Here is a 23,269-nt window from a genome sequence, read left to right as displayed (position 1 = left end):
TAGCCTATACCACACAACATACTGTCTTTGCCTCTACAAGAAAAAATTAAAATGAAAAATGACCAGCTTCATGATCATGCAACGCCGGCGTCCTTTCCGAAATTACAATGGTTCCGCCCTCACATGCTGATGTACACCAGCAGGCCCCTCCTTATTCTACTTTGCACACTGCATGCAATCGGCCGGCCCTCCTCATACAGGCCCCGTCATCTTCAGGCTGGGTAACTGCACCCTTCCAGTGCGGGCCAAAAACGCTCCGTGGCGCCAGGGAAATTAGGGTTTCAGCGGAGCGCGAAGCCCAGGGACTTTCACACAGCTGAGCGCTGAAAAAGGCTGACTCCCCTTAATCGCCGGGTGAGGGACGGACTTATGGAACAGGTACAAGGTGGGTCAGAAATATGATTTAGACGTTTGAAGGTGGGGCGTGTTTTAATCATACAGACCATAGATGCAGTTGAGTTACCGCAGATCGGGAGCGTGTTTGGAATTGTCATTCGTGTATTAAACTTCACCAAACTACTAAAGTTAACTGTATCTTAATTTGATAAGCCATGGAAGTAATGTTAGCTGATTAATTGTAGGTCTGTTAAGAACTTCGACAGCAGTGTCCACCCATCTTCTAACCGCTTATAGTGGTCACGGGGGCCCCAAGCAGAACGGGGCACAGAGTTGGTGTACACCCTAAATATGGTCAAATCCATCGCAAGACAATTACATATTAGTACTAGAGGCAGTAGTAAACTATTATTAGTAGCAGTAATAGTATTTGATATTATCATAACAATATATTAATCACAGCCGGATGTGTATTTTGTTCACTAAAAAATGTTAAATTGCTTTCTGGTACAAACATTTCTTCTTGAAATAAGTTTCAAACGTATCGTCACTTCTCAGCAAATGTGTCGTTACTGGTCAATCTTTAAAAAAAATCAGCAGATTTTAAAGAAAAGAAAAAAAAACCTTGTGCACACATAGTTCAGTTATGGTTTTTACCACCTTTGGCTGTGTGTTTCAGCTGGAGGGGGGTTTCTCGTGTGCAGGGGGTGCGGGCGTGGAATCCAGGACCCCCGCTACGTACAGGCACTGGGTTCCGACTGGCACGCGCGCTGTTTCCGGTAAGAGTTTCGGTCCGCACAAGTTCGCAATGTACAGTCCCGTACTTCGTTGGTTATCACATTGAAAAACAAACCCTCCCGAAAAGCTTAAATAACATGACTAGTGATAAGATCAGGGAGAGGAACAGCCGACTTATGGAGAATTTTGGAGATGACAAACTTTGCATTCTGGTTTGATTTTCCCGTTTTATTCATCCAACCCAAATTATGACTGTATCATGCGCTGTTTTGAAACATCTCTAAAGTAACATTTTAATATTTTTTTCTCATGCTTGCATTTAAGTCACTTAGGCCAAACCCGACAGAAAACAAGCTGTGTCTTGCTCCCCCACGCGCATGTTTGATGCTGGTGACCCTGCTGTTTATTAATCTGAGTACATAATTCTGCTCATTAGCTATTAGATAATAGCTGGTAGCTCACAGACAGCCTACTGCCCGTGCAGATAATCTAAACGGGGGTATGCTTCGCGTCCTAGTATTGTTTTAGCATCTTCCGAAATGTCACGTGTTAAAATGTTAAGAACATTACATTTTAGGAAACCTATGGTGTGTATACGTTTGCCTTTGTAAGAGCAAAATCGGGTTCGAGGCGCCATCTTGTGGCGAATATCGCGATACCCCTAATCAAATATGTAATATAGAGTTAAACATCGGCCTTCATTTGGAGAATAATTAGCGACTGTGATATTTCAATCCCCTCTGAACTGCGCATCACCCTGTCATAAATGCTCAGAGCTCATCAAGTATCCTCAAGTACGTATGCCGTATTGAACATCTAACGCTATATCTATGGTTGCAAGCTGTCTTGGGGATGTTGACTCAGTTATTTGGAATTAAGGTCATCTGACAGGGCTCCCCAATAAGAAGAATTTATGGTATCCATCATCATTATGACCCCCCACCCGCCCCAAAGAGTCATTGGTCACTTGACACACTGATTATTCCTCCTGACCACCTGGTGTTCTGGCCAGGTGATCTGACCTTTGTAAAATGAGTCGTAGAAGATCTGAATGCACGTATCATGGTGTTTGGGTGTTGCTCTGGACTGGAATTTCTGAAATGATGAAAAAACACTTGGACAACTACAGTATATTAGCTGTGTAAGTGTGACTTTGCACAAAATAAATTCTTGGGGGTAGATTGTTTGTGTTTGGGCAGGGGGCCTATTGTGATATGGTTGTTTTATCTTGTGTTGCAATGGCTGTGTAGGTTACTGATCTTCAAAAAACCCTGAATGGGTGGAAGTCAGTCAGTATTTGATGTTCTGTAGAGGTTGTCATGTTTCCCCAGGAAATCAGCTCACGGAAATGAGGGAGAGAGAGAGAGTGAGAGAGTGACAAATAGAGAAGTCTGCTTGCATAGTTGTCATGCTATCTCCATTAGACTTTTCAGTGACTGAGTGGACCAAAGCTTCATCTCTGGTTGCTAGCGGTGGGATATGTCACGGAGGGACCAGCGGTACAGAAAGCTGAGCAAGGGGAAGTAAGGCTGTGGAGTAAAACTCATGTTGTAACCAGTAACCAAATGAAACTGTTGTGGTATAATGACCTTGGGAGTCCTTTGCGTGGCTATGGTCAGGATGGGCTGGCTCCGTTAGAGATCTTAGATTTACATATGATGTTAATAACCTAAATAGTCACTGTGACTAATTCTGTTCTGCGCGATGTGGATTTCACACCTAACCAGAAGCTACTTTTTAAGTTATAATTTTTTTTTTATTTGTCCCTTGTCTTTGTATCTTGTTAAATGCTTTTCTTGCTCTGGATCTGACCTGCTGAAGCCGGTAGAGTTTGCGATGTGGGTGTTGGAGAGAGAGATGGCACAGCGGACGTGTGGCCTGACAGCTTGCTGCGGGAATTCAGGATAGCCACCAGTTTGTCAGAGCCACAACTTCCCGTAGAATGTGCGGAAAAAAAAAAAACAGTTATCCAGTTTATTTTTGTGAGCTGCCCTCCTATAACATGTGACTTCCTGGCAGATGGAGGTTTTCATGAGATATCTTTATTTGAATGAGGCAAAGCGTGAATGTGAGAGATACAAATATGGACAGACCATGTTTGGGTGTATGGGTGCACAGATGTGGTTTAATGTATGGGGGGGGTGGGGGTGTGTTTGCAGGCACTGCGTTGTCTTTTACCTACTTTAACTTGTCTGCGATAAGTAGATTTCTCAGCAGCAATTGCTTGCACTTTATCCACACTTGACATTTTGTTTCTGCCCGCCGTCTTCGCATTGCCTAAACGCTCTCTGAACATTTTTCCCTGGAGTAGGTGCTGTGAGTGCTCAGACTTACTGTCGCATTGGTACTATGAGAAGGATGGCCGTTTCTTCTGTAAGCGGGACTATTGGGCCCGATTCGGAGAGGTGTGTAGGGGCTGCTGTGAAACCATCACCACAGGCCTTGTCATGGTAAGAGGCTCAGCATTCACCCGAACCACACCCACATGTGCACATCCCAACCATGACAACCTTGACCCCTGTCCAGCCCTGTCATTAAGCACGAATAATCAAATAGAATGAGACTTCTGGCATTTTTAAGCTTTTGATTGCAGTCACAGATTTTCATAAAATTGAAAAAATGGTCCCCGCAATGTCAAAACAGGTTTTTATCACATTGTGGGGACATTTGGGGACCTTGTTTGCAACATGTTTTGCTCTTACAAAAGCTTGCTTCCTCTCAGTCAGTAACCCTGTCTGCTTCCTTACTGGTAAATAATGTTTCTCAATTAATTGACTCTCACTTCATCTTCCCCCTTCAAAGTTCAGTACTGGCCACAGTGCCCCTACCATTGAAATGTATTTCCCCCCCCCCTTAAATTGCAAGATCCCAAAAACTGTGTCTCTCCGTCAGTGTTATAGAGAAGGGGGCGGGTTTCATAGCTGTACTCTGGGCTGACGGTGCTGGTTTAGTGACCAGATGCTTTGCCCATTCATTTCGAAATCTGCATGAAGTCTAATCCACTGCAAATATCGCAGCAGAAAGGCGACTGATCTTCAGGCAGGTCATTTGGAAGTCCTTGCTATCATAGTTACGGAGCGGTTTGGGCAGAACGATGGGGAGCGATCACATACTGCACATGAAGGTGTGGCATGGTTCATAACAAGCATCGTGCACAGCGAGGTTTTGTTGTCTGAATGTCGTAATCTTTGATTTCACCACATCAGTACTGCTGCTTGAGGTAGAGGGGTGAAGGAGCCTTCTGCCTGTGTCATTCAGGCAGTGCTGAAAGTGGGCTGTTGCACTGAAAGGTCTCCTACTGAAACTGTCATGTGACTCTCTGATGTCTTTCATAGGTTGCTGGGGAACAGAAGTACCACCCAGAGTGCTTTACCTGCCTGTGCTGCGGTGGGGTCATCGGGGATGGGGATGCATACGCACTGGTGGAGCGCTCCAAACTCTACTGGTGAGTCTGCTAATGGCGGTGTACAATGTGCTGGGAAAACAGATGCATGCGTCATACATTTTGCAGCTGACCCTGGATAAGTTTGTGGACTTAGCTTGTTTTATAAGGGTGTACTGACACTAGGCGATCCGTACTGTGCCTAAACATATTTGACCCCCAAAGTCCAGTTCGTTTGATTGATGTGATCGCTCGGGCACAGTGCGCTTAACCATGCCCTGGCCCGCTTCAAGAGGTGGACCCAGGCACGCTTGAGTTATCCTCAGGCACAGTATGCATCTAGTGTGATCGCTAACCATGCTCTATGCATGACCTGGACCTGCAAGGAACGGATCGGGTAGTCCGCACAGATTGGGTAGCAACAAACATGGTGGCATAGGGATCACTTTGGTCTCCAGCAGAGGTAGAGTGTTTGCTGGAAATTTAGGCTGAGGAGAGTATCCAGGAACAACTGGATGGGACATATAAAAACTCAGAGAGATTGTGGTAAGTGCAGTAGGTAATAAAAATATCATTGGATATGCGATAAATCTATAAAGGGCCGTGTGTCATCGCACCCAAAACGACTCCAAAAAAGCTACGAAGTAGGGCATCAATCATGAGCTTCATTGTCCTGTCCGATAAAGCTTTTCTTACTGTTTTCTTCAACACAAAAAGTTGCACAGTGATGATGAAAGTGTGCTTGGGCCTGGATTTCCAAGCACAGTGTGAGTGCACACTAGCCGGGGAGGGGGGGACAGTTGTGCTCAGGCAAAGGTCAAGGCAATCGGGCCAAGTGTGAGTACACCCTAAGATCAAAGGAGGGGTCCAGGCAAAGGTCCCAGTCTTTCACACCCTGTAATGTGTGGTCATTGTGTTTTGTGTTCTCCTCTTTATCTGCAGTGGACAATGTTACCAGAAGACCGTCGTCAGTCAAGTGACCCAGCCGGACTCCCTGGATTCCAAGGTCCCACACATAGTGACACTGGTGTCCATCCCAGCCTCTCCTGATGGAAACCGGGGCTTCTCAGTATCCATCAGCCCGGACTGCAGCTCCAACACATGTGGACCAGAGTGCAGCCCCACTGTGCGCGTATCAAGGTGAGTCAGCAGGTCTGCATGGCTGTTAACTCATCCAATCACAGTCTACAGCAATGCTGACCATTGGGCATTATCTAAGAATACACAATTTTAAAAGCGGTAATCAAGGCAAGCGCCGCAAATTCTTGAATCAAAAGTGAAAGTAAGGCAGCAAAATGACCCGAATGATGTGCTTCTGTGTGAGACATTTATCAGTCAGCCAGGTATGCGCTTCACGGTTTTTAGATGATGCGTAGACTTCTGCTAAACTCATCCAGTGAATGACTTTTATAATTGTCACTAAAACCACCAATCAAACAGTAACAGAATATTTAAACGTAAAGAAAAGAGGTACTTTGTATTTTTGGGAATGTTCAAAATTTGTCCAAATAAGTAAAAAGTGGACCGTTCAAGTGCACCTTTATGAACTTCAGATGAGAGAAAAGCTAGGAAATGTAATAAAAACAGGAGCGAAAGCTACATCAAACTTTCAGGCTGGGGGCTAGAGAGTTGTGGTTCCAAATGGCAGCAGGAATCAGGCTGTGGTCCGAATGATGCTAGGAATCAGGCTGTGGTTCCGAATGATGCTAGGAAACAGTCTCCTGAACAAATACCTTGTCTTTCTGTCCAGTGTGAACTTGAACTGCTGCAGTCCAGACCTAAAGAGCTCCATGTGCATTGGGGACCGCATATTGGAGATCAATGGAACCCCAATTCAGAATGTTCCACTAGATGAGGTAACGAAAACTTCCAATCAGCTCAGCCTGTGAAACTCTCCCCATCTTGGTCACTCTCTTTTTGCCCAGGCTTGACCTAGAACCACTCTGTCTACACTAGATTGAACTGTTGATTCAGGAGCCTGGCAGGAATCTGCAGCTGACTGTTGAGCGGAATCCCCATGACCTCAAAGATTTTGGGGATCAGGTCGACAGCCGATCAGAAGTGGTCCAGTGCAGAAGCAGCCCTGGCTCTGAACTCTCACTCCATCCTATCGCCAACAGAGTTCGCTCCAAAGTCATCGCGTAAGAGCTCTACAAAGTGACTACTGGGGTGTTGCTATCAGCCCAGTGCTTCACCCAACTTTTGTAGGATTTATACTCATACTAGAATGATCCAGCAATGCTGCTTTTGTGGGCTCAGGTGTTAGTATCCCAGTCCTAACTTACCCAACAATGACTAAATCCAGTCAAAAATTAGATTTCTGAATGTTATGCACGTTCTTCATATAAAATAGTTATTTTTCATGATCACCCAGCTACATTATATTAGTCTGACATTTTATCCAAAGTAGCTTATAGTAAAGGGTTACGATTTATGCTTATTGAGATTCAAACCCACAACCTTTGTATTGGTCCCACAGTACTCATCTCATTGAGCTGTCAGCTGCTTTGCCCTTTCAGACGCAGTTGCAGCATTGATAAATCCCCAGTCCCCCGTGGCTCTTCCTCCCCCCTGTCCCACCGGAGGGACATTGGGCGCTCAGAGTCCCTGCGAACTGTGCCTACGGGTCGGACAGATCGCATTTTCCGTCCTTCTGACCTCAACCACGGCCAGGTGTTGGGAAAAGGCTTTTTTGGACAAGTCATCAAGGTGCAGCCTCATCTGCGACCTCTGTGCTTCAGTCGGCCTTTTTCATGCATGCGCACCACTGCATTCACCATGTGCTGCCTATTTATTAGTGGACTCTCTTTATATGCAACTTACTGAGGTCTAGCTGTTCAGAAGAGGCAGGACTCTAGAAGAAATTCACGCATAGTAGTGGAGGGTATAAAGTCCGTGAACTGGAATCAAAGGTTCATAGTGAGTCATGTGGATTTTTATGAATAAACGAAAGAGTGAATGTTACATTTATATAGACCTATTCAAGACACCCAAAACGTTCTAAAGAACCAGTGTGGAGCCACCTTAACCACCATTTTTTGCTTTTGATTGGTGTTTTTCCTTCCAGGATCATGGTCTCCACAGCATTCAGTACATCACTGCACATTATAAAGATCTGTTATCCAGTGTCTATAGATTTGCCGGATATTCACTGGAATGCACCCATGACATTATTCGATGTCTATAGGTCACACATCGTGAAACAGGTGAAGAGATGGTGATGAAGGAGCTCCTCCGCTTTGATGAAGACAGCCAAAAGACTTTCCTGAAGGAGGTACATCCAAGGAGGAAATTGGGGGGGGGGGCAACGTGTACCCCACAGTATTTTATTTGGCTTAATTCACCCCTTCTTAATAAATATACCTTTCCATTTACATTATGAAGCGGCCCCTCCCCCAATTTCAAACTCTCTTCCATGCCTTTGGATCCATCACATGGCTGAATTACCCCCACCCAGTGATGGAGATCAGCCTGGTTGATTTGAGTCCAGTACCACTTAACTTTTATGCCTGACCTGACGATGAGTAAAATGTTCCTGTTGACCTCTCCAGGTGAAGGTGATGCGGTGCCTAGACCATCCCAATGTGCTGCGGTTCATTGGGATCCTTTACAAGGACAAGAAGCTTAACTTAATATCCGAGTACATCAAAGGAGGCACCCTGAGGGACATCATCCAGGACATGGTGAGAACCCAGTAGGGTTTAGGTTCTCATTTCATCTTTGTGTTTTTCTACCTGTGTGTCTGTGACTGTGCATGTTCTCATTCATATTCTGGGGGCTGCCTGTATGTCCTGCATCTTGCATAACATGCACTAATATTTGATATTTAAAACAAGTCTATGAGATATAATATACAGCCATGAGTACATGCAAAAACATTCATGCATGTTGCTCTGAGGAACAGAAAAATGAACACAAGGTAAATTTCCCAGTGTGTCCCTTTTCATCCCAAACAGGACAGTAATTACCCCTGGAATCAGAGAATAGGATTTGCTAGGGACATCGCCTCTGGAATGGTTAGTGTCAAGTACTTTGTGTGTTTATTGTGTTCTGCTGCCCTCTAGTGAAATTACATAATATAGCGGTTTAACTTAAGGGCAATTGCATTTTCATTATCTTTTTGCTCTTTGTATCTGTATAAATGAAGTAAATCGGGTTTCATAAATAAAGGAGTTTCCTGGGCCCCTAGACGTAATGAAGGTAGAGAAATTGGGGGAGAGCAAAGGCCCTTTTGTATTCTGATGTAAGTCCATGGCAAGAATACTTGGCAGTATTAAAAACGAAGAGAACCTGTCCTATTTACGGGTTTGTTCAGTTGGTGCCATGTAGTCTTTTTCTTTAGTGGGTCAAGTAAATGTTGTTTACTCTCAGTAGTTTCAGCATCATTTTCTGCTTTTGTTCACATTTATTCAGGCATATCTGCACTCTATGAACATCATCCACCGGGATCTGAATTCAAATAACTGTCTGGTCAGGGAGGTGGGTACCGCGTACCAGTGTGTACATTGCATTTTATGGAGCAAGACCCTGTCCTTGAGGAATCGAGGTTTAGAAGGCATAGACGTAGACATCTGCGTATTACACGACTGGCTGTTTTTGGGCCTTCTGTTGGAGGATGCGAGGTAGGCTCAGCTCAGTGAGTACTGCCCCCACAGGACCAGAGTGTGGTGGTGGCTGACTTTGGCTTGGCCCGCCTCATGGTGGAAGAGCGGAATGCAGGCAGGCTCCCCCCAGCTGGGCTAACGGGCCCGCCGAAGTCAGACCGGAGGAAGAGGTACACGGTGGTCGGTAGCCCCTACTGGATGGCACCGGAGATGATCCTCGGTGAGTCGAAGGGAAACGTCTGTGATAACTGTCAATTAAACACGTAGAAATCAGAGAAAGTAGCTGCAGCTTTGTGGCATACACAGTGCTCACAGAAAGTATTGGGGTGCTTGCGTAATTCAGGAAAAATATCAGCGGGGTCAGAAAATACCGCAAATGGTTCATGAATCATCATTTGATGATCACTATTAGGTAGTAGTGCAACTGTAAACCAGCCTGCTCACTAATGTTTCATTGCCAGGTCAAAGTTATGACGAGCACGTGGACATCTTCTCCTTTGGAATAATGCTGTGTGAGGTTAGCACTGCAAATGATTACTGAAATGTTGTTACCGTGGACCAATAAGAGTGTTTTATTCCAATCTCGCTTTGGCAACTATTCGACCACTGTCTACTCTTGCTTCTAGATAATCGGCAGGGTGAACGCTGACCCGGATTATCTGCTCCGAACTGTAAACTTTGGCCTGAACATCAGAGATTTCCTGGAGCGCTACTATCCACCAGAATGCCCCATGGCCTTTTTCCCCATGGCTGCTATGTGCTGTGACCTGGACCCGGACCAGCGGTACTAAACCACTCCTTTCAGGGGTCATTGTTTTGAAAGTATAGCACTTGTTTTTCCTCCCCGATTCAGTCTATGTCTCTTCTTCTCCATCCTCATAGGCCCTCGTTTGCCAAGTTGGAAGAATGGCTCCGCAACCTGTCGATGCATCTGACCATCCGGCTCCCCCTTGCCTCTGAGCTGGACCACGTCCACCAAACCTTCTGGCAGAGCCACACCCAGCCCAAACACAAGGCAGACGCACCCCCCGAGTAGCTTGGCTATCTGGAGCCTTACTCCAGTGCTTGCAGAGCCAGACTGGGCCGTATTTAATGCACAAGGACCAGGGATCTCATTATTCCTCAGGAACTGCTGTATAATAGAAGCACTTACTGAATTCTTCGTAGCTTTTGCATTTAGTACGCAGGTAGGAAAATGGTACTTCCTTTGAATTAGTCTCCTCCAGATTAACCACTGTCGTAATGGCTGAACTGAATAATGGGCCTTTGACTTGGGGAAAAAAATCTGGCGGCTGAACTGAAGATGATGTGATACAGAAGATACAGAGGAACTTGACTGATGGTGAAGGCAATAGGCAGTGCAGGAAGTATGTCTGCTTGGCCCTGTGTGAATGCAAACAAGGCCGAAGTTTGCAGAGGAACCACTGTCAGCTAATGTGTATGTCTCTAGGTCATCTGCGCGCAAACTACAGTTATTGGGTTAAAGACAGAAGTTGTGCTGGTTTTGGCAGATATGTCTAAGCCCATGACCCTGTGGATGATGTGTGTTAGGAGTTCGCAGCCTTTTGATGACTGGACTGCAGACGGGTGAAACCTGTCACCCGGGGTTGGGAAATACTGAGATGTGATTTTGCAGTGGCCTGTGCTCATTTGTAGATATCCTCCTAGAGCATTTCTCACATGAAGGTTTTTTTATTTGCAGTTAAGATTCTCATCTCACTGTTCACTGTAATGTATACAGCAAATATCCATGTTACCTCACACCTTCGGAGACAAGGGTTTGAGTCAACGCCCCAGTTCTATGTGTGTGGAGTTTGCATGCTGTTCCAGATATACTCGTCAGGTTTCTTCCTGGTCCACCATTTCCCCCAACAATCCAAAAACATTGCTGAGGTGAATTGGAGTCACCAAAAAATCCATAGCTGTGAATGGTGTGTGAGTGTATGGTGTGTGTGAGTGGTGTGTGAGTGAATGGTGTGTGTGTGTGTGTGTGAGTAAGTGGTGTGTGAGTGTATGGTGTGTGTGAGTAAGTGGTGTGTGAGCGCGCCCTGTGATGGGTTGGCGTCCCATTCTGGGTTATTCATAACTATTGGGATTGACTCAGGACCCTCTTGACTTTGCATAGTATCAGCAGGTATGGAATATGGATGGATGGATGGATGGATGATTTCCAATAACCAGTTATCTGGGTCATGGTGAATATCATAAATGTTTACAGTTATTCTGTGTTAAAGTACATTTTTATGCAGGAGTTTTTTGGCCAAAATACAACCCCCTGTTAAAAAAATCTGAATGTATCCATATAGATGATCCATAAAGATGTAAAATGCACTATATCGGTAAACTATCTTTTACTCTTTTTACATACGAACATATTATGGTTTGCATTTGTTAAGATATGTTAAGATTTTATGTAACATGGCCGTTTATGCAGGTCCCAGTTTGAAGAACCTGTTTACATGTGAGCCTCCTTTTTAAGCGAAGTACAATTTCGGTCGTGGTATTTTTTTTTTACAAATTACATTAAATGTACCTACAGGTAACAATGTCACCTCCATGTTCAAGATGTATGACTCACACTCAGTAATTTTGGAAATACCTAAAGATCTGAAATATTTTGGTCGCCATTCTTCTGTTTACTGATTTTACTTTTTCTCTGAGCCAGACGACTATACTTGATGAGGAATTTGTAACCTTCACCGCTATGTGAGCCTGAGCGAATCGCAGCTATAGCCAGCCAACGGTCTCATGTAGTAGCTGAAAGGCTGTAACTGCTGTGTGTGTAGCTGCCAATAGGGTGCTTCTCGTTTTACACACTGGCCATTATAGTGAGCATAGTTTCTTCGTGTGCCAGCATAGTAACGTTAGTTATCGTTATTATCTTGACTTGCGAATGTAGCTGTACTATGTACTTTGACAATGGAACTTCTTAGGATGTGATTCTGGTCAGAATTTGTCTGTTGTGGAGTTTGTTAAACCTTTATGTAAAGTAAGGCGGAAAATGTTCAGTTTCTAAGAACATAAAGCCTACTGATATTCATTCTAGTTTCATTCATAATTCTTTGCTTCAGTCAATCCGTGTAAAGGATCTATATTTCAGTTTTTTTTGTTTTTAAATGTACAAGTACAAGTTATATGTATGGGCAGACATATGCCATCACTGATATTGTGTTAAATGACTTGCCTTATGACTTCTTTACCTTGCAAACTATGAGAAACAACTATGTATTTTAGTTTGGGAAGCCAGCAGCCAATGGGGGTAACTATTACAGCACCATTTTTTTTTCTTACTTCCTTGAAGTTCAAAGAGTATTTTTATAATGTACTGTTTGTAGCACATCGTAAGTCCTTGACTGCTGTCTGTCGACTAGTTTAGGTTTTAAACGAAGAAACCATAAAAAAATGATTGGTTGTCCCACCTCTAGTTGCTTGGACCCTCCTCCTCTACAGTCTGATTGGTTATCTCTCTGCACTAATCAGTTTTCATTCTGCCCTCAGAACATTTTTGTGTAAGTAAAACTCCCATGAGCTTCTTGCAAGTTTGAGTATGTCTTTCTATGCCGTATGCAGAAAGGACTGTACAGACTGGAGAGATCAACAGGCACACAGTAAACATGGAACCAGAGCGAGTCAAGCTGAGGCTGAGCATTATAGACACTCCTGGATTCAGGGATGCTATGAATAACACAGAGTGGTGTGCTGAGCCTGAGATTACCAGGGGCGGGGACAAGGGCTCGTTTTAAACTGAGAATGGAGGCAGCCGACGGCAGCTTTTCAAATGAGCATAGGTTCAAACAGACAGAGAATGTAAAATGAAAGTTTGCAGTGGAATTCAAATCGTTCTTTGTCTCGATTCCACTCGTTTGACCCCATTTATCCTAGAAATATCCAAGGCATCTCTTCGTAAGGAGTTGGTAATGAAACGTGCTGTCAAAGTGAAATGCTCTCAGCTAAGATGGCTTTGCTTTGTTTGGTACACCTTACCAAACACTGCTGAGGTGCTACTGTGCTGGGAACATTGCACTGCATTGCACTGCACTGTACTTCAGGGGCATTGTGTAAATTATAGGGGGGTGGCGGGTTGTGACCTCCCCAATAATCAAAACCAGCCAGTACAACCCCCTGGGCCCCCTTCAGTGGGTGGAAACTTCTACCCCTCCCCCCCCCCCCCCCCCCCCAAAAAAAAAAAAAAAAAAAAAGTTATGTCCTTGTTCAGGGGCAAGATGGGAACACTGAGGACATTCATGGGCACTGCTGTCTCTACTTCATCTCGCCCTTTGACAATGGATAAAAAAGACCGATATGAATATTATCCCTCAGGCTACACTCACCTACATTTTTTTGAAGCTATGGAATAAAATGTCCTTAAAATAAAAAAAGAAAGAAAAAACATATTGCATTTCGCCACATTTAGGCTGCGTCCGAATCAGATAACGCTGGAACTGTGTAGTCCCCACCCTGCATGCACACACTGTGTCTGCGTCTAACCTTGGCAGTGGAGAATTCCACCCGCAGCGTTCTTGTGATGTTGTGGGACATGCTGGAGTGCATACAGATGCCGGACCTGATAGACACAACTGAGGAGAAACACTACAGGATCTACCATGTGCAGCACGTGACACACTATCGTGAACAAACAGGAGTTTCATTTGTTGCAACGGTGGCATTCTGTGATGGTGCACAACATGAACCAACTGTATGTCAAATAGTCAAAGACTGCATTGGTAAACGAGCACATTTCATTCCAAGTATGTCAGTGAAGAACACGCGGTGTGTCTGTGCTGAAGCAGCCGCAGAGCCTGGTCAGTAGGCAGCAGTGTGTGTCGTGAATCTCGTTCTGCTCAGGCGTGTGGCTGTCGACTCCTTCCTCTAAGGAGATTGTAGAGACACAAATACATCAAGAGGATTGGCTTCAGCTCTAAGCTCCATCTGCCTCACACAACTAGAAGCAATCATACAATAAACTTACCAAAAACTAGGAAACATACAGTGGAAAACATGTCTGTCAATAGCAAATTTAGGAATACAGTATGCAGATACGGTGAGTACAACTATAGTAAGATTTCTGCAAATGTGTAATTGTGTACAAATCTAGAAGTTCAGCTGTAATCTGCTACAGCTTCCTTTAAGATACAGGTGTTGATAGATAATGCAAGTCATTTGCTTTTTGTTTATATTAATCATTTATATAGTAGTACTAGAGATATATGGTCACATTTGTATTTACGTCTGCATGTATTTTCCTACATGTTATAGGGTGCAGTCTTCAGTGTAGCATGCTGTCTGCTTTGGCAGTCCTTGGCTTGGCTTTAAGGCGTGGAGCCAGCAGTTAAAATCTTCTTCTTCTCTGTGAATCCATCTCTTTGTTTTCAGATGTAGCGGGAAAACATTTGTGATGTAAAACATTGTACAAAAATGCAGAAATATAAATGCAATGCATAAATGTGCAATTGACTGCAAATGGAAACATTGTATTACATCAAACGGGTGATTTTTGTGTGTGTGAACACAGTTCATTTGTAAGCCACTCGTGTTAAATGGAATAGACACTGTCTGAGGGCTCGTCACTATGAGAGGTCATGCTATATTCTTGTTTTAAGAATAGATTATAAGGGAATAAGTTGGTCTCTTTTATATTTACATGATTTTAAGGCTGTGAGTTTCTGCTGTTTGAGTTTGTGAAAGAATATTAGTTAAGAAAGCCATTTGTCATTTTTGACCATATAACATCAGGTGATAATATCCATCCATCCATTTTCCAAACCGCTTATCCTACTGGGTCGCGGGGGGTCTGGAGCCTATCCCGGAAGCAATGGGCACGAGGCAGGGAACAACCCAGGATGGGGGGGCCAGCCCATCGCAGGGCACACTCACACACCATGCACTCACACATGCACACCTACGGGCAATTTAGCAACTCCAATTAGCTTCAGCATGTCTTTGGACTGTGGGGGGAAACCGGAGTACCCGGAGGAAACCCCACGACGACATGGGGAGAACATGCAAACTCCACGCACATTTAACCCAGGCGGAGACTCGAACCTGGGTCCCAGAGGTGTGAGGCAACAGTGCTAACCACTGCACCACCATGCCGCCCCCAGTGATAATATCAATTATTGTAATTTGTAGCTCCTTGAAAACTGTCTCGGATTTGGTGAAATTTTCATATCAATATGGCCTATGCAGAATCTGTTGTGTTGATGGTCCTCTATTAGGGGATCTTGAGTTCTAGGATGGCCGTCATAACCTGCTCTGTGTCATACTTCCTGTCCTTCTCCAAGACATCATGCACAGTTGCACGTTAAAGATGTTTGACCATGTAAACTATAACAGGGAGGTGTAGCATTCAGCTGATTTGCTATTGGATCTCGACTATACTGTCACTGTATGGCAGTTGTTTGTAATGAGAGAGCAGCAGAGAACATCCATCCATCCATCCATCCATTTTCCAAACCGCTTATCCTACTGGGTCGCGGGAGGTCCGGAGCCTATTCCAGAAGCAATGGGCACGAGGCTGGGAACAACCCAGGATGGGGGGCCAGCCCATCACAGGGCACACTCACACACCATTCACTCACACATGCATTCCTACGGGCAATTTAGCAAGTCCAATTAGCCTCAGCATGTTTTTGGACTGTGGGGGGAAACCGGAGTACCTGGAGGAAACCCCACGATGACATGGGGAGAACATGCAAACTCCGCACACATGTGACCCAGGCAGAGACTCGAACCCGGGTCCCAGAGGTGTGAAGCAACAGTGCTAACCACTGCACCACCATGCCGCCCCCCAGCAGAGAACAAATTTTGTTAATTAATTTATATTAAAAACATTTCCGTGGCACAGGGATCTGGTTGCTAGCTAGTATGTGTCTGTTTCACAAGAAAATGACCAAAATACCAAAACTAGCGTAAATAATTGTAATATCATGGAATGCAATCAAGAGGTATTTTGATCTTTTTTTCTCTTGCTCTTTTGCGCCCCCTAATGGCGATCGTCCATGTCACTTATAAGGCAAGCTGGGCCCTGATCCCTCCCCAGCAGTGCTTATTTCTTGTAGCTAGAACTCTGACACTTCATGAAGTGAGATAAGGCCTCCTCCTGTTATTTTTCAGGTGCGTATTTAATAATATCAGCTAGTGACCACTTGGTGTTTAAGAATATTAACTAGATCCATTACCAGTGTTGAGGAAGTTACTCACAAAAGTAGCCCATTGCAGACAGAGGTGGAAAGTTCATGTCCAGAAAGTGCAAATCCAGACCAAGGTTTTGTTTCAACCAACTAGTTGAGTACTTTTACTGTGTTAGGAACCACAAACTCTGTTCTGCTGAAATGTATAATAATAATAATAACAATAATAATCAATACTTTATTGATCCCCTTTGGGAAATTGTCTAATGAAAATGAATTAAAATTAGTTTTCTGTTACACTCATTACAAACAACTGCCATCCACTGAAATTTCCACCTCTGACAGGAACTAAAAGGCTGGCATCCCATGTCAGCTCATGCTGTTAACGGCTGTTTATTCTCTTATTCGTTTATAAATCATTCTGCTCTAGAGGAGGTGGGATTTGGGCAGCCAATTGAAAAGGAAGCTGTTCCTGTGGCATGATCCCTAGTCTGTCATAGTCTGGAAGTTTTCTGGGTCGTCTGGGGATGGTGGCATTACTGCCCTGATGGTCTTGCATGGCACTGACAGTTTGACAGCTGAGATTCCGGCTGTAGAGCCATGATGTTCTACCTGTTCAGAGCTCCTTTCATACAGTTTGTCTGTGAAGAGTGTTATAAGGCGTGAACTGAAACTGAAAATTTTTCCCCACAATGAACAAAACCAAAATGAACGCTTGGTACTTTGCTTTCTATAGAGGTTATGTGGAATGCAACTACATTGCATGTGATTCACCTGAATATTCTAGAACCTATATTATAGTAAAAAAAAAACTCCCTTTATAGTTCCAGAGGCACTTCTGGGTGTAAATTGCATCAAGTAAGCCAATACACAGCAGGTCAATTATCTGTGCTATTCTAGTGCAGATTGAAGCTGAATTGTAGGTGCAGAAAGTTAGGATGCACTGATACGACTAATACGACATTTGACCTGAGCGTCCCATATATCCATTTGAAACAGCTCACTGCTTGGAGTTTGAGCTTTAATAGGCTCTGTGTTTTGTTTCACTAGCTAAGAACAATTATTCAGTTGTTTTTATTCTTCCCTTAGTACTTTATCCTCTTGTAATGCCAGGCGATTCTTTTCATCTATGTGTTAAATTCCCTTGATCCTTGGCCTTGCAAACATCTCTGTCTTCCTGCTAGTTCCGCAGCTTCTCCATGGCTGAGTCAGACTTGGAGGTGAATCACGTCATGAAGCACTTCCTTCCTAGCCGGGCCCACTCCCCCCCCAGCGGAGAACCGTCATGTGATCGGGTGGTGGGGGACGCCACTACCCGCCCACTCGCCTCAGGGAGACACTCTTTCTTCCGCCAAATCACACCAGATAGAACCTCCAGGGACTCCTCTGCAGAGTCGGACTCACTGTTCAGGTTCAGCCTGGGCTCCATGGACCTGCCACTCAGCCCATCACGTCCTAAGAGTCCTTGGGGCCACTTTGACCCCTACGATTCAGTCGAGGTACAATGTATAAACCATTTTAGCCCCTATAGATTCCTCACAAGAAATATGTAATGACATGAGCATCACCTAGTATGAACAAATGTCATAAATCCACATGCACCTTTATCTGATTCACATGGACTGTTTGGTTTTAGGACTTGTCAACAGATGCCTGTATTAATGCTGTTACATTGTGAATGAGTCATGGATTCCCTGCTGGTGATTTTCTTTGGAGCAACAGAAATCAAACAATAAACCATAGATTTCAGTGGGTAACACTTTGCATTAACTGCACCTTCATAATGCATCCATTATGCATTCATAGAACATTCAGTGCATCTTAATAATGCATTCATAGAACATTCATAACCAGCATGTAAGTATACCTTAACATCCTAACGTACCTTAATAGCTGTAATATACATCAATAACAAACATTATATGATTCTAATGTTTGTTATTGTATGATGTTTGTTATTAATGTGTAATTGTTTTATGAATGTTCTATGAATGCATGATGGATGTGAATTGAATGTTCTATGACTGCATTATTAAGGCATCTTGAAGGTGCAGTTAATGTTACCTGGCAGTGGCCATTACAGAGGTATTCAGATTTTCTTTTAGAATTATGGACAGCAAATAGTTGTTTTTTTTATGATGTCACCACAGTCTAAATCCAAATAGCAGGCATTCTCATCATACGGTAATTAATCTACTTAATTATAAAGACACTGGCTAAAGTCATGTCTCCTTTACAGGACCAAGATAAAGAATATGTTGGTTTTGCAACGTTGCCAAACCAGGTACACAAAAAATCAGTAAAAAGGGGCTTTGACTTCACATTGATGGTAGTGGGTGAGTACAGTTGGGTAGGATTTCCTGCCATGTCATTGTATAGGTGATGATACACGGGGTAACTTTGTGAGCAGTGTTGCCGGGTAACCGCCAGCTAGGTGAGACAGAGGCCAGCTCAGCTGAATCTGGATGATTGTGAAAAGTTGCCCATTGTTGTCGAAATTTGGTGCCCAATAGCAATCGGAAATTGGCCAAGCAACATTCGTCAGCAACACCGCCCGGCAACATGGCTCAGAAAGTTACCCTCTGTATCGTCACCCTTAGAGGTCTTGTGTACATGAGAAACCATCATTATCACTAATGTAATTTTCTCCCTTAAATCCATTGGTATTTACGAATAAATCTTTTTACAAATATTTCGTTTGAAAGGTTAATGGATGGGCAGCAGTTCAGTGCAAAGAAAAATTACATCTTGATCCCAGCATTGTGTCTCCTAGCAACAATGAAGTATGTTTTATTTTAGGAGAATCCGGCCTGGGAAAATCTACTCTTGTCAACAGCCTTTTCCTCACAGACCTATATAAGGACAGGAGGCTTTTCCGTGCAGAAGGTGGGATTTGACCGTAATCTGTTGTTTGTGCTTAATTTGAGTTTGCTTTCAGTTAGTTCCTATGCAGATTTAATGTTATTATCTATGACGCCCCATGAACCATTTGCTGTATTTTCTGACCCCACTAGATGGGGCTCTTTGTTTGCACTGGTCATTGTTTGTGCCCTTTTTTTGAGCACCATCTAGTGTGGCCAAAAAATACAGTAAATGGTTCACGAAGCATCATTATGTCTCACTGCTGTTGTCAATCGAGGTGGTGTTACTATTGGGGGAACAGTAGAACAGTCTATTGACACAGGCTAAAGTAACCAGAACCTTCCATCTTCTCCTGCCCAATTATCTAACACAGGACTGATTGGTAACCAGAGCAAGCAATCTTATCCACAGATGGCCAGTGTGCACGCAGGTTTTTGGGGTAACCTTTAGGTCAGCTATTCAAACTCAGGTGTGAGGACTCTTCAGCCAATCAGTGCTCTAATTAGTAATCTGATTGGGAAGTTGCAGCAAAAACCCGCATACCAAACGGCACTTTCTAGATAAGATTGTCCTCTTCTGGTCTTAGGCATAGCTTTGCTATCCAGGGCTGAGGTCCTCTGCTTTCTGCAGAGAGAATCACACAGACTGTAGAAATCACTAGGCGCACGGTCAACATTGAGGAGAAAGGGGTGAAGCTGAGGCTGACCGTGGTGGACACACCAGGATTTGGTGATGCTGTCAACAACAAACAATGGTAGGTCTGAGTGGGTGGAGGCGGGGTTTAAGGGGGAAGAAAATGAAAAGAATTGATTACAATTTACATATTTCTACAAACCAGTAGTGATGGGCAAATGAAGCTTCATGAACCATTTGCTGAATTTTCTGACCCAACTAGATGGCGCTGTCTGTTCAGAAAAGGGTACAAATCATGTTCCAAAGCAAACCAAGAGCACCATCTAGTGGGGTCAAAAGATACAGCAAATGGTTCATGAAGCCTTATTTGCCTGTCACTAGAAACCAGTATTAATAAGTATTGTTTTTCCAATTTATTTCCTGTGTTTGGTTAATTTAGGATGCACTGATATGACATTTGACATGTTCCCTGGTGTTTTGCAAAAGTTGGCAGCCTGTGGTGGATTACATTGAAGAGCAATTTGAGCAGTACTTCAGGGATGAAAGTGGCTTAAACCGCAAGAACATCCAGGACAACCGTGTGCACTGCTGCCTCTACTTCATCTCACCCTTCAGCCACGGGTACAAGGACCGGACTCTTCATCTCTTAGTGTTAAGAAGAATATAAAACCTCATTCATATATATCATTTTCTGTAACTAGTGGCAAAGATCTCTACCAGAAATTAATAAATATCCTAGGTATACACTGACACTGAAGAAGGGCTACATTTCCCTTAATCTTGTGTGAAGTAAACAGTAAAGTCATAAGATTTGCACTTGAGGTGTTTTAGACCGTTTTAACTTACAGACATGGCCTGATGAGTTACATGACAGGGTGTCACCCTCTTCTATCTTAGCCTCAGGCCTATAGATGTAGAGTTTATGAAGGTTCTACATGAGAAGGTCAACATTGTGCCAGTGCTGGCGAAGGCCGACAGCCACACCCCATATGAAATGAGGAAGAAAAAATTTAAGGTGAGTACGGAGCACCTAAACGATCATAGTCAGATAAGGACCTGGGGGGTATTCCATGAAGTACGATTTCGGATGACTTGTCAAATTTAAGGTATTTAAGGTCTGGGTTAAATTGACTTTATTTTCATTCCCTGACATTTAGCTCAGACTACCTCAAATCTGACAAGTTATCTGGCTAAGCAAGAAATCCCCCAGGTCATTATCAGACTTACATTCAGCAGCACAAAGAGGAGGAACGATCAAAGCCTGTACACATATTCACATGACGAGTGCACTGTACATCTTGAATGCGCACATGTGTTCTTGTATCAGGCAGGAAAACATGGATCGTGCCATTGGAGAGCACACTGGACAGCCGCTGTGCGTCACGTTGGCCAAAGCAGTGGTCTCACTGTCTTGTCCAACCTCCAGATACGGGAGGAGATGGAGCAGCATGGAATCAAGATCTACCAGCTCCCGGACTGTGACTCAGATTCAGATGAAGACTTCCGACAGCGTGATCAGGAGCTAAAGGTTAAGCCTCTCTAACAGGACCTCTGTATACTAGGAACAATAAGACTCCCTACCAGTTTTAGAAAGAATCGCAGAAGCACAACAATTTAATGAACACTTTTCAGATTATATATGACATTTGCAAATCTAATCTGTCTGTTCTCTGCTACAATAGAGCCTCCCAGAGTTGCCATTGATGCAATTTCTTTCGTCTCCCTTCCAGGACAGAGTCCCTTTTGCCATAATTGGTAGCAACATGGTGGTGGAAAGCATGGGGCGCCAGGTTCGAGGGCGTCTGTACCCCTGGGGCATTGTGGAAGGTACGGGGAGCTACAATGCTGATTGGGGGTCACCAATCCTGATCTTAGAGATCTACCACCCTACAGTGCAGCCCTAATTTAACACACCCGATATAGATAAGTATCGCAGCCAGTTACATTAAAGCTAAGCTGACTCTAATACCGAGAGACCACCGAAGGGTCTCCTTATCTGTGACAGGCGTGTTAAATTAAGGGCTGCACTTAAGCTGGCTGGTGACCACTGGTTTAAGGCGATGCTGCCTTATAACTATGTGTCATGTTAAGGACAATGTTGATTTGAGCTTACCTACCATGCTGTACCCAAAGCAAACTTTGCTGATCTCGGTTGTGTGGTCATCAAAAATGATTCTAATTCATTGACTCACTGATCTGCAAATGTTGATATTTATGAGGTATCTAATATATAGATTGACCTCTAGTCCTGGTATTGTTCCCTTGTACTGCTGATTAAATAGTGCAGTCTATGTCATAGTCTATGTGAAAGCTATGATGTTCTGTCCCTTGTGATCCCCTTAGTCTCCATTTAACTTGGCCTGTAGTGCCACTCGGCAGGTGACATGACTCGTTTCCGCTTATGGGTGGGCGTGGTCTGAGAGGTGACCCTAAACAGAGCCCGTCTGTGCTGTCGGTCGTCTTGGTAGCGGAGGATCCTGCCCACAGCGATTTCCTGATGCTACGCGACATGCTGGTGCGCACTCACATGCAGGACCTGAAGGACATCACCAGGGAGACACACTACGAGAACTACCGTGTGCAATGTATCCAGAACATGACCCGAATGGCGGCTGGAAGGAGGAGGCGCATGTGAGTGTGTGTGATGGCTCAGCCAGGCGTGCAGAGTTTTGTCCACACACACACACACACACAAAACCCTATAACAATGTGTCCTGAATCAAATCAGCTTCTCATTTACGACTCTGGGCGACCTCAGATTTCAATGCTTCATGTGTGTATGTAGTAGACTGATTCAGGACAACAGAGCGGACTTTCCGATCCCCTTAACGTCATGCTCCACGGACAGCAACACAGAGAGACTCGTTTGCGAGAAGGACCGGGAGGTAAAAATCAAGCAAGATCCTGTAAGAGGAGGCTTCTGGCCCAGGTACAGACTGGGAAATGTGAACCAGGGAACCTTTCGGATGTGATTAGTAGTATCGCCTGCATCGGTATTGATAGACTTACTGGTGTCTTATCCGATTCACAGATGAGGCGGATGCAGGAAGGACCACACAGGATCAAGGGACAGAAAGAAGCTCGTTAGCCAATGCCACCTATTTTCAATCGCTTTCCTGTCCGAAACACAACATTTTGTTGGGTGTCTGAGAGCGTCCATGTGATCTTTATCTGCAGAGTGAACATCCTCTGTTCTTCGCAGGCTGGCACTAATTTCATGTTACACTCGTCCTAAATGCAAAAAGGAGGCAGGGCTGAGGGGGCTTGGCGCAGGGGGGGCTTCTTTATGCTGCTTTCACAAAGCCTGGGTTCCGGCTGCCGAAGTTAATCCTGGAATATCATGTCCCTCACTATCTGAAAGTATAATGAGAAACCCGTGACTGATGGTAGCAGGGAGCTATGCAGGTGTGTTTGTATGTTACGTAGGCGCTGATGTTAAAAAATGGAAACCTCAAGCAAGAGAAAAATAAGATTGTAAGATCTGATTTATTTGTGACCTATAGATGCAGATGGGTTTGCAGCTGAAATGTCCTGGGAGCCCACAATTTGAGAGACAAAGCACCCTGGTCAGATCATTTTGGAAA

At 44.2% G+C, this 23,269-nt stretch overlaps 2 protein-coding genes across 6 annotated transcripts; both read left to right on the top strand.

Moving 5' to 3' along the window:
- The first annotated feature begins 177 nt into the window (after window positions 1–177).
- LOC125712965 (LIM domain kinase 1-like) lies at window positions 178–12,478 on the top strand. 4 transcript variants are annotated; one of them, XM_048983605.1, is made up of 16 exons: window positions 178–378; window positions 1,016–2,597; window positions 3,386–3,524; window positions 4,410–4,519; window positions 5,399–5,596; window positions 6,207–6,312; window positions 6,413–6,597; window positions 6,976–7,165; window positions 7,644–7,730; window positions 8,008–8,139; window positions 8,413–8,472; window positions 8,870–8,935; window positions 9,112–9,280; window positions 9,522–9,577; window positions 9,687–9,844; window positions 9,943–12,478. In XM_048983605.1, exons 2-16 carry the CDS (start codon window positions 2,554–2,556, stop codon window positions 10,094–10,096), a joined length of 1,854 nt encoding a protein of 617 aa, XP_048839562.1. In that variant the 5' UTR covers window positions 178–378; window positions 1,016–2,553; the 3' UTR covers window positions 10,097–12,478. The 4 variants fall into 4 exon arrangements, with proteins under 4 accessions (XP_048839562.1, XP_048839563.1, XP_048839560.1 ...); XM_048983606.1 differs by having other exon boundaries at window positions 178–385; window positions 1,041–2,597; XM_048983603.1 differs by having other exon boundaries at window positions 178–385; window positions 1,016–1,115.
- A 4,826-nt stretch (window positions 12,479–17,304) lies between these two features.
- On the top strand, window positions 17,305–23,250 carry LOC125713296 (septin-5-like). 2 transcript variants are annotated; one of them, XM_048984301.1, is made up of 11 exons: window positions 17,305–17,689; window positions 18,430–18,526; window positions 18,990–19,076; window positions 19,683–19,806; window positions 20,172–20,306; window positions 20,583–20,700; window positions 21,112–21,213; window positions 21,416–21,512; window positions 22,154–22,316; window positions 22,471–22,614; window positions 22,717–22,839. In XM_048984301.1, the coding sequence occupies exons 1-11, from the start codon at window positions 17,390–17,392 to the stop codon at window positions 22,718–22,720; spliced, it is 1,371 nt and encodes a 456-aa protein (XP_048840258.1). In that variant the 5' UTR covers window positions 17,305–17,389; the 3' UTR covers window positions 22,721–22,839. The 2 variants fall into 2 exon arrangements, with proteins under 2 accessions (XP_048840258.1, XP_048840257.1); XM_048984300.1 differs by having other exon boundaries at window positions 22,471–23,250.
- Window positions 23,251–23,269: the final 19 nt, after the last annotated feature.

Source organism: Brienomyrus brachyistius, chromosome 18, assembly GCF_023856365.1.
Source record: "Brienomyrus brachyistius isolate T26 chromosome 18, BBRACH_0.4, whole genome shotgun sequence".
In the NCBI taxonomy this organism is placed as follows: Eukaryota; Metazoa; Chordata; class Actinopteri; order Osteoglossiformes; family Mormyridae; genus Brienomyrus; species Brienomyrus brachyistius.
Note: the sequence above shows the minus strand (reverse complement) of the source record. Positions and strands in the feature narration are given on the sequence as shown.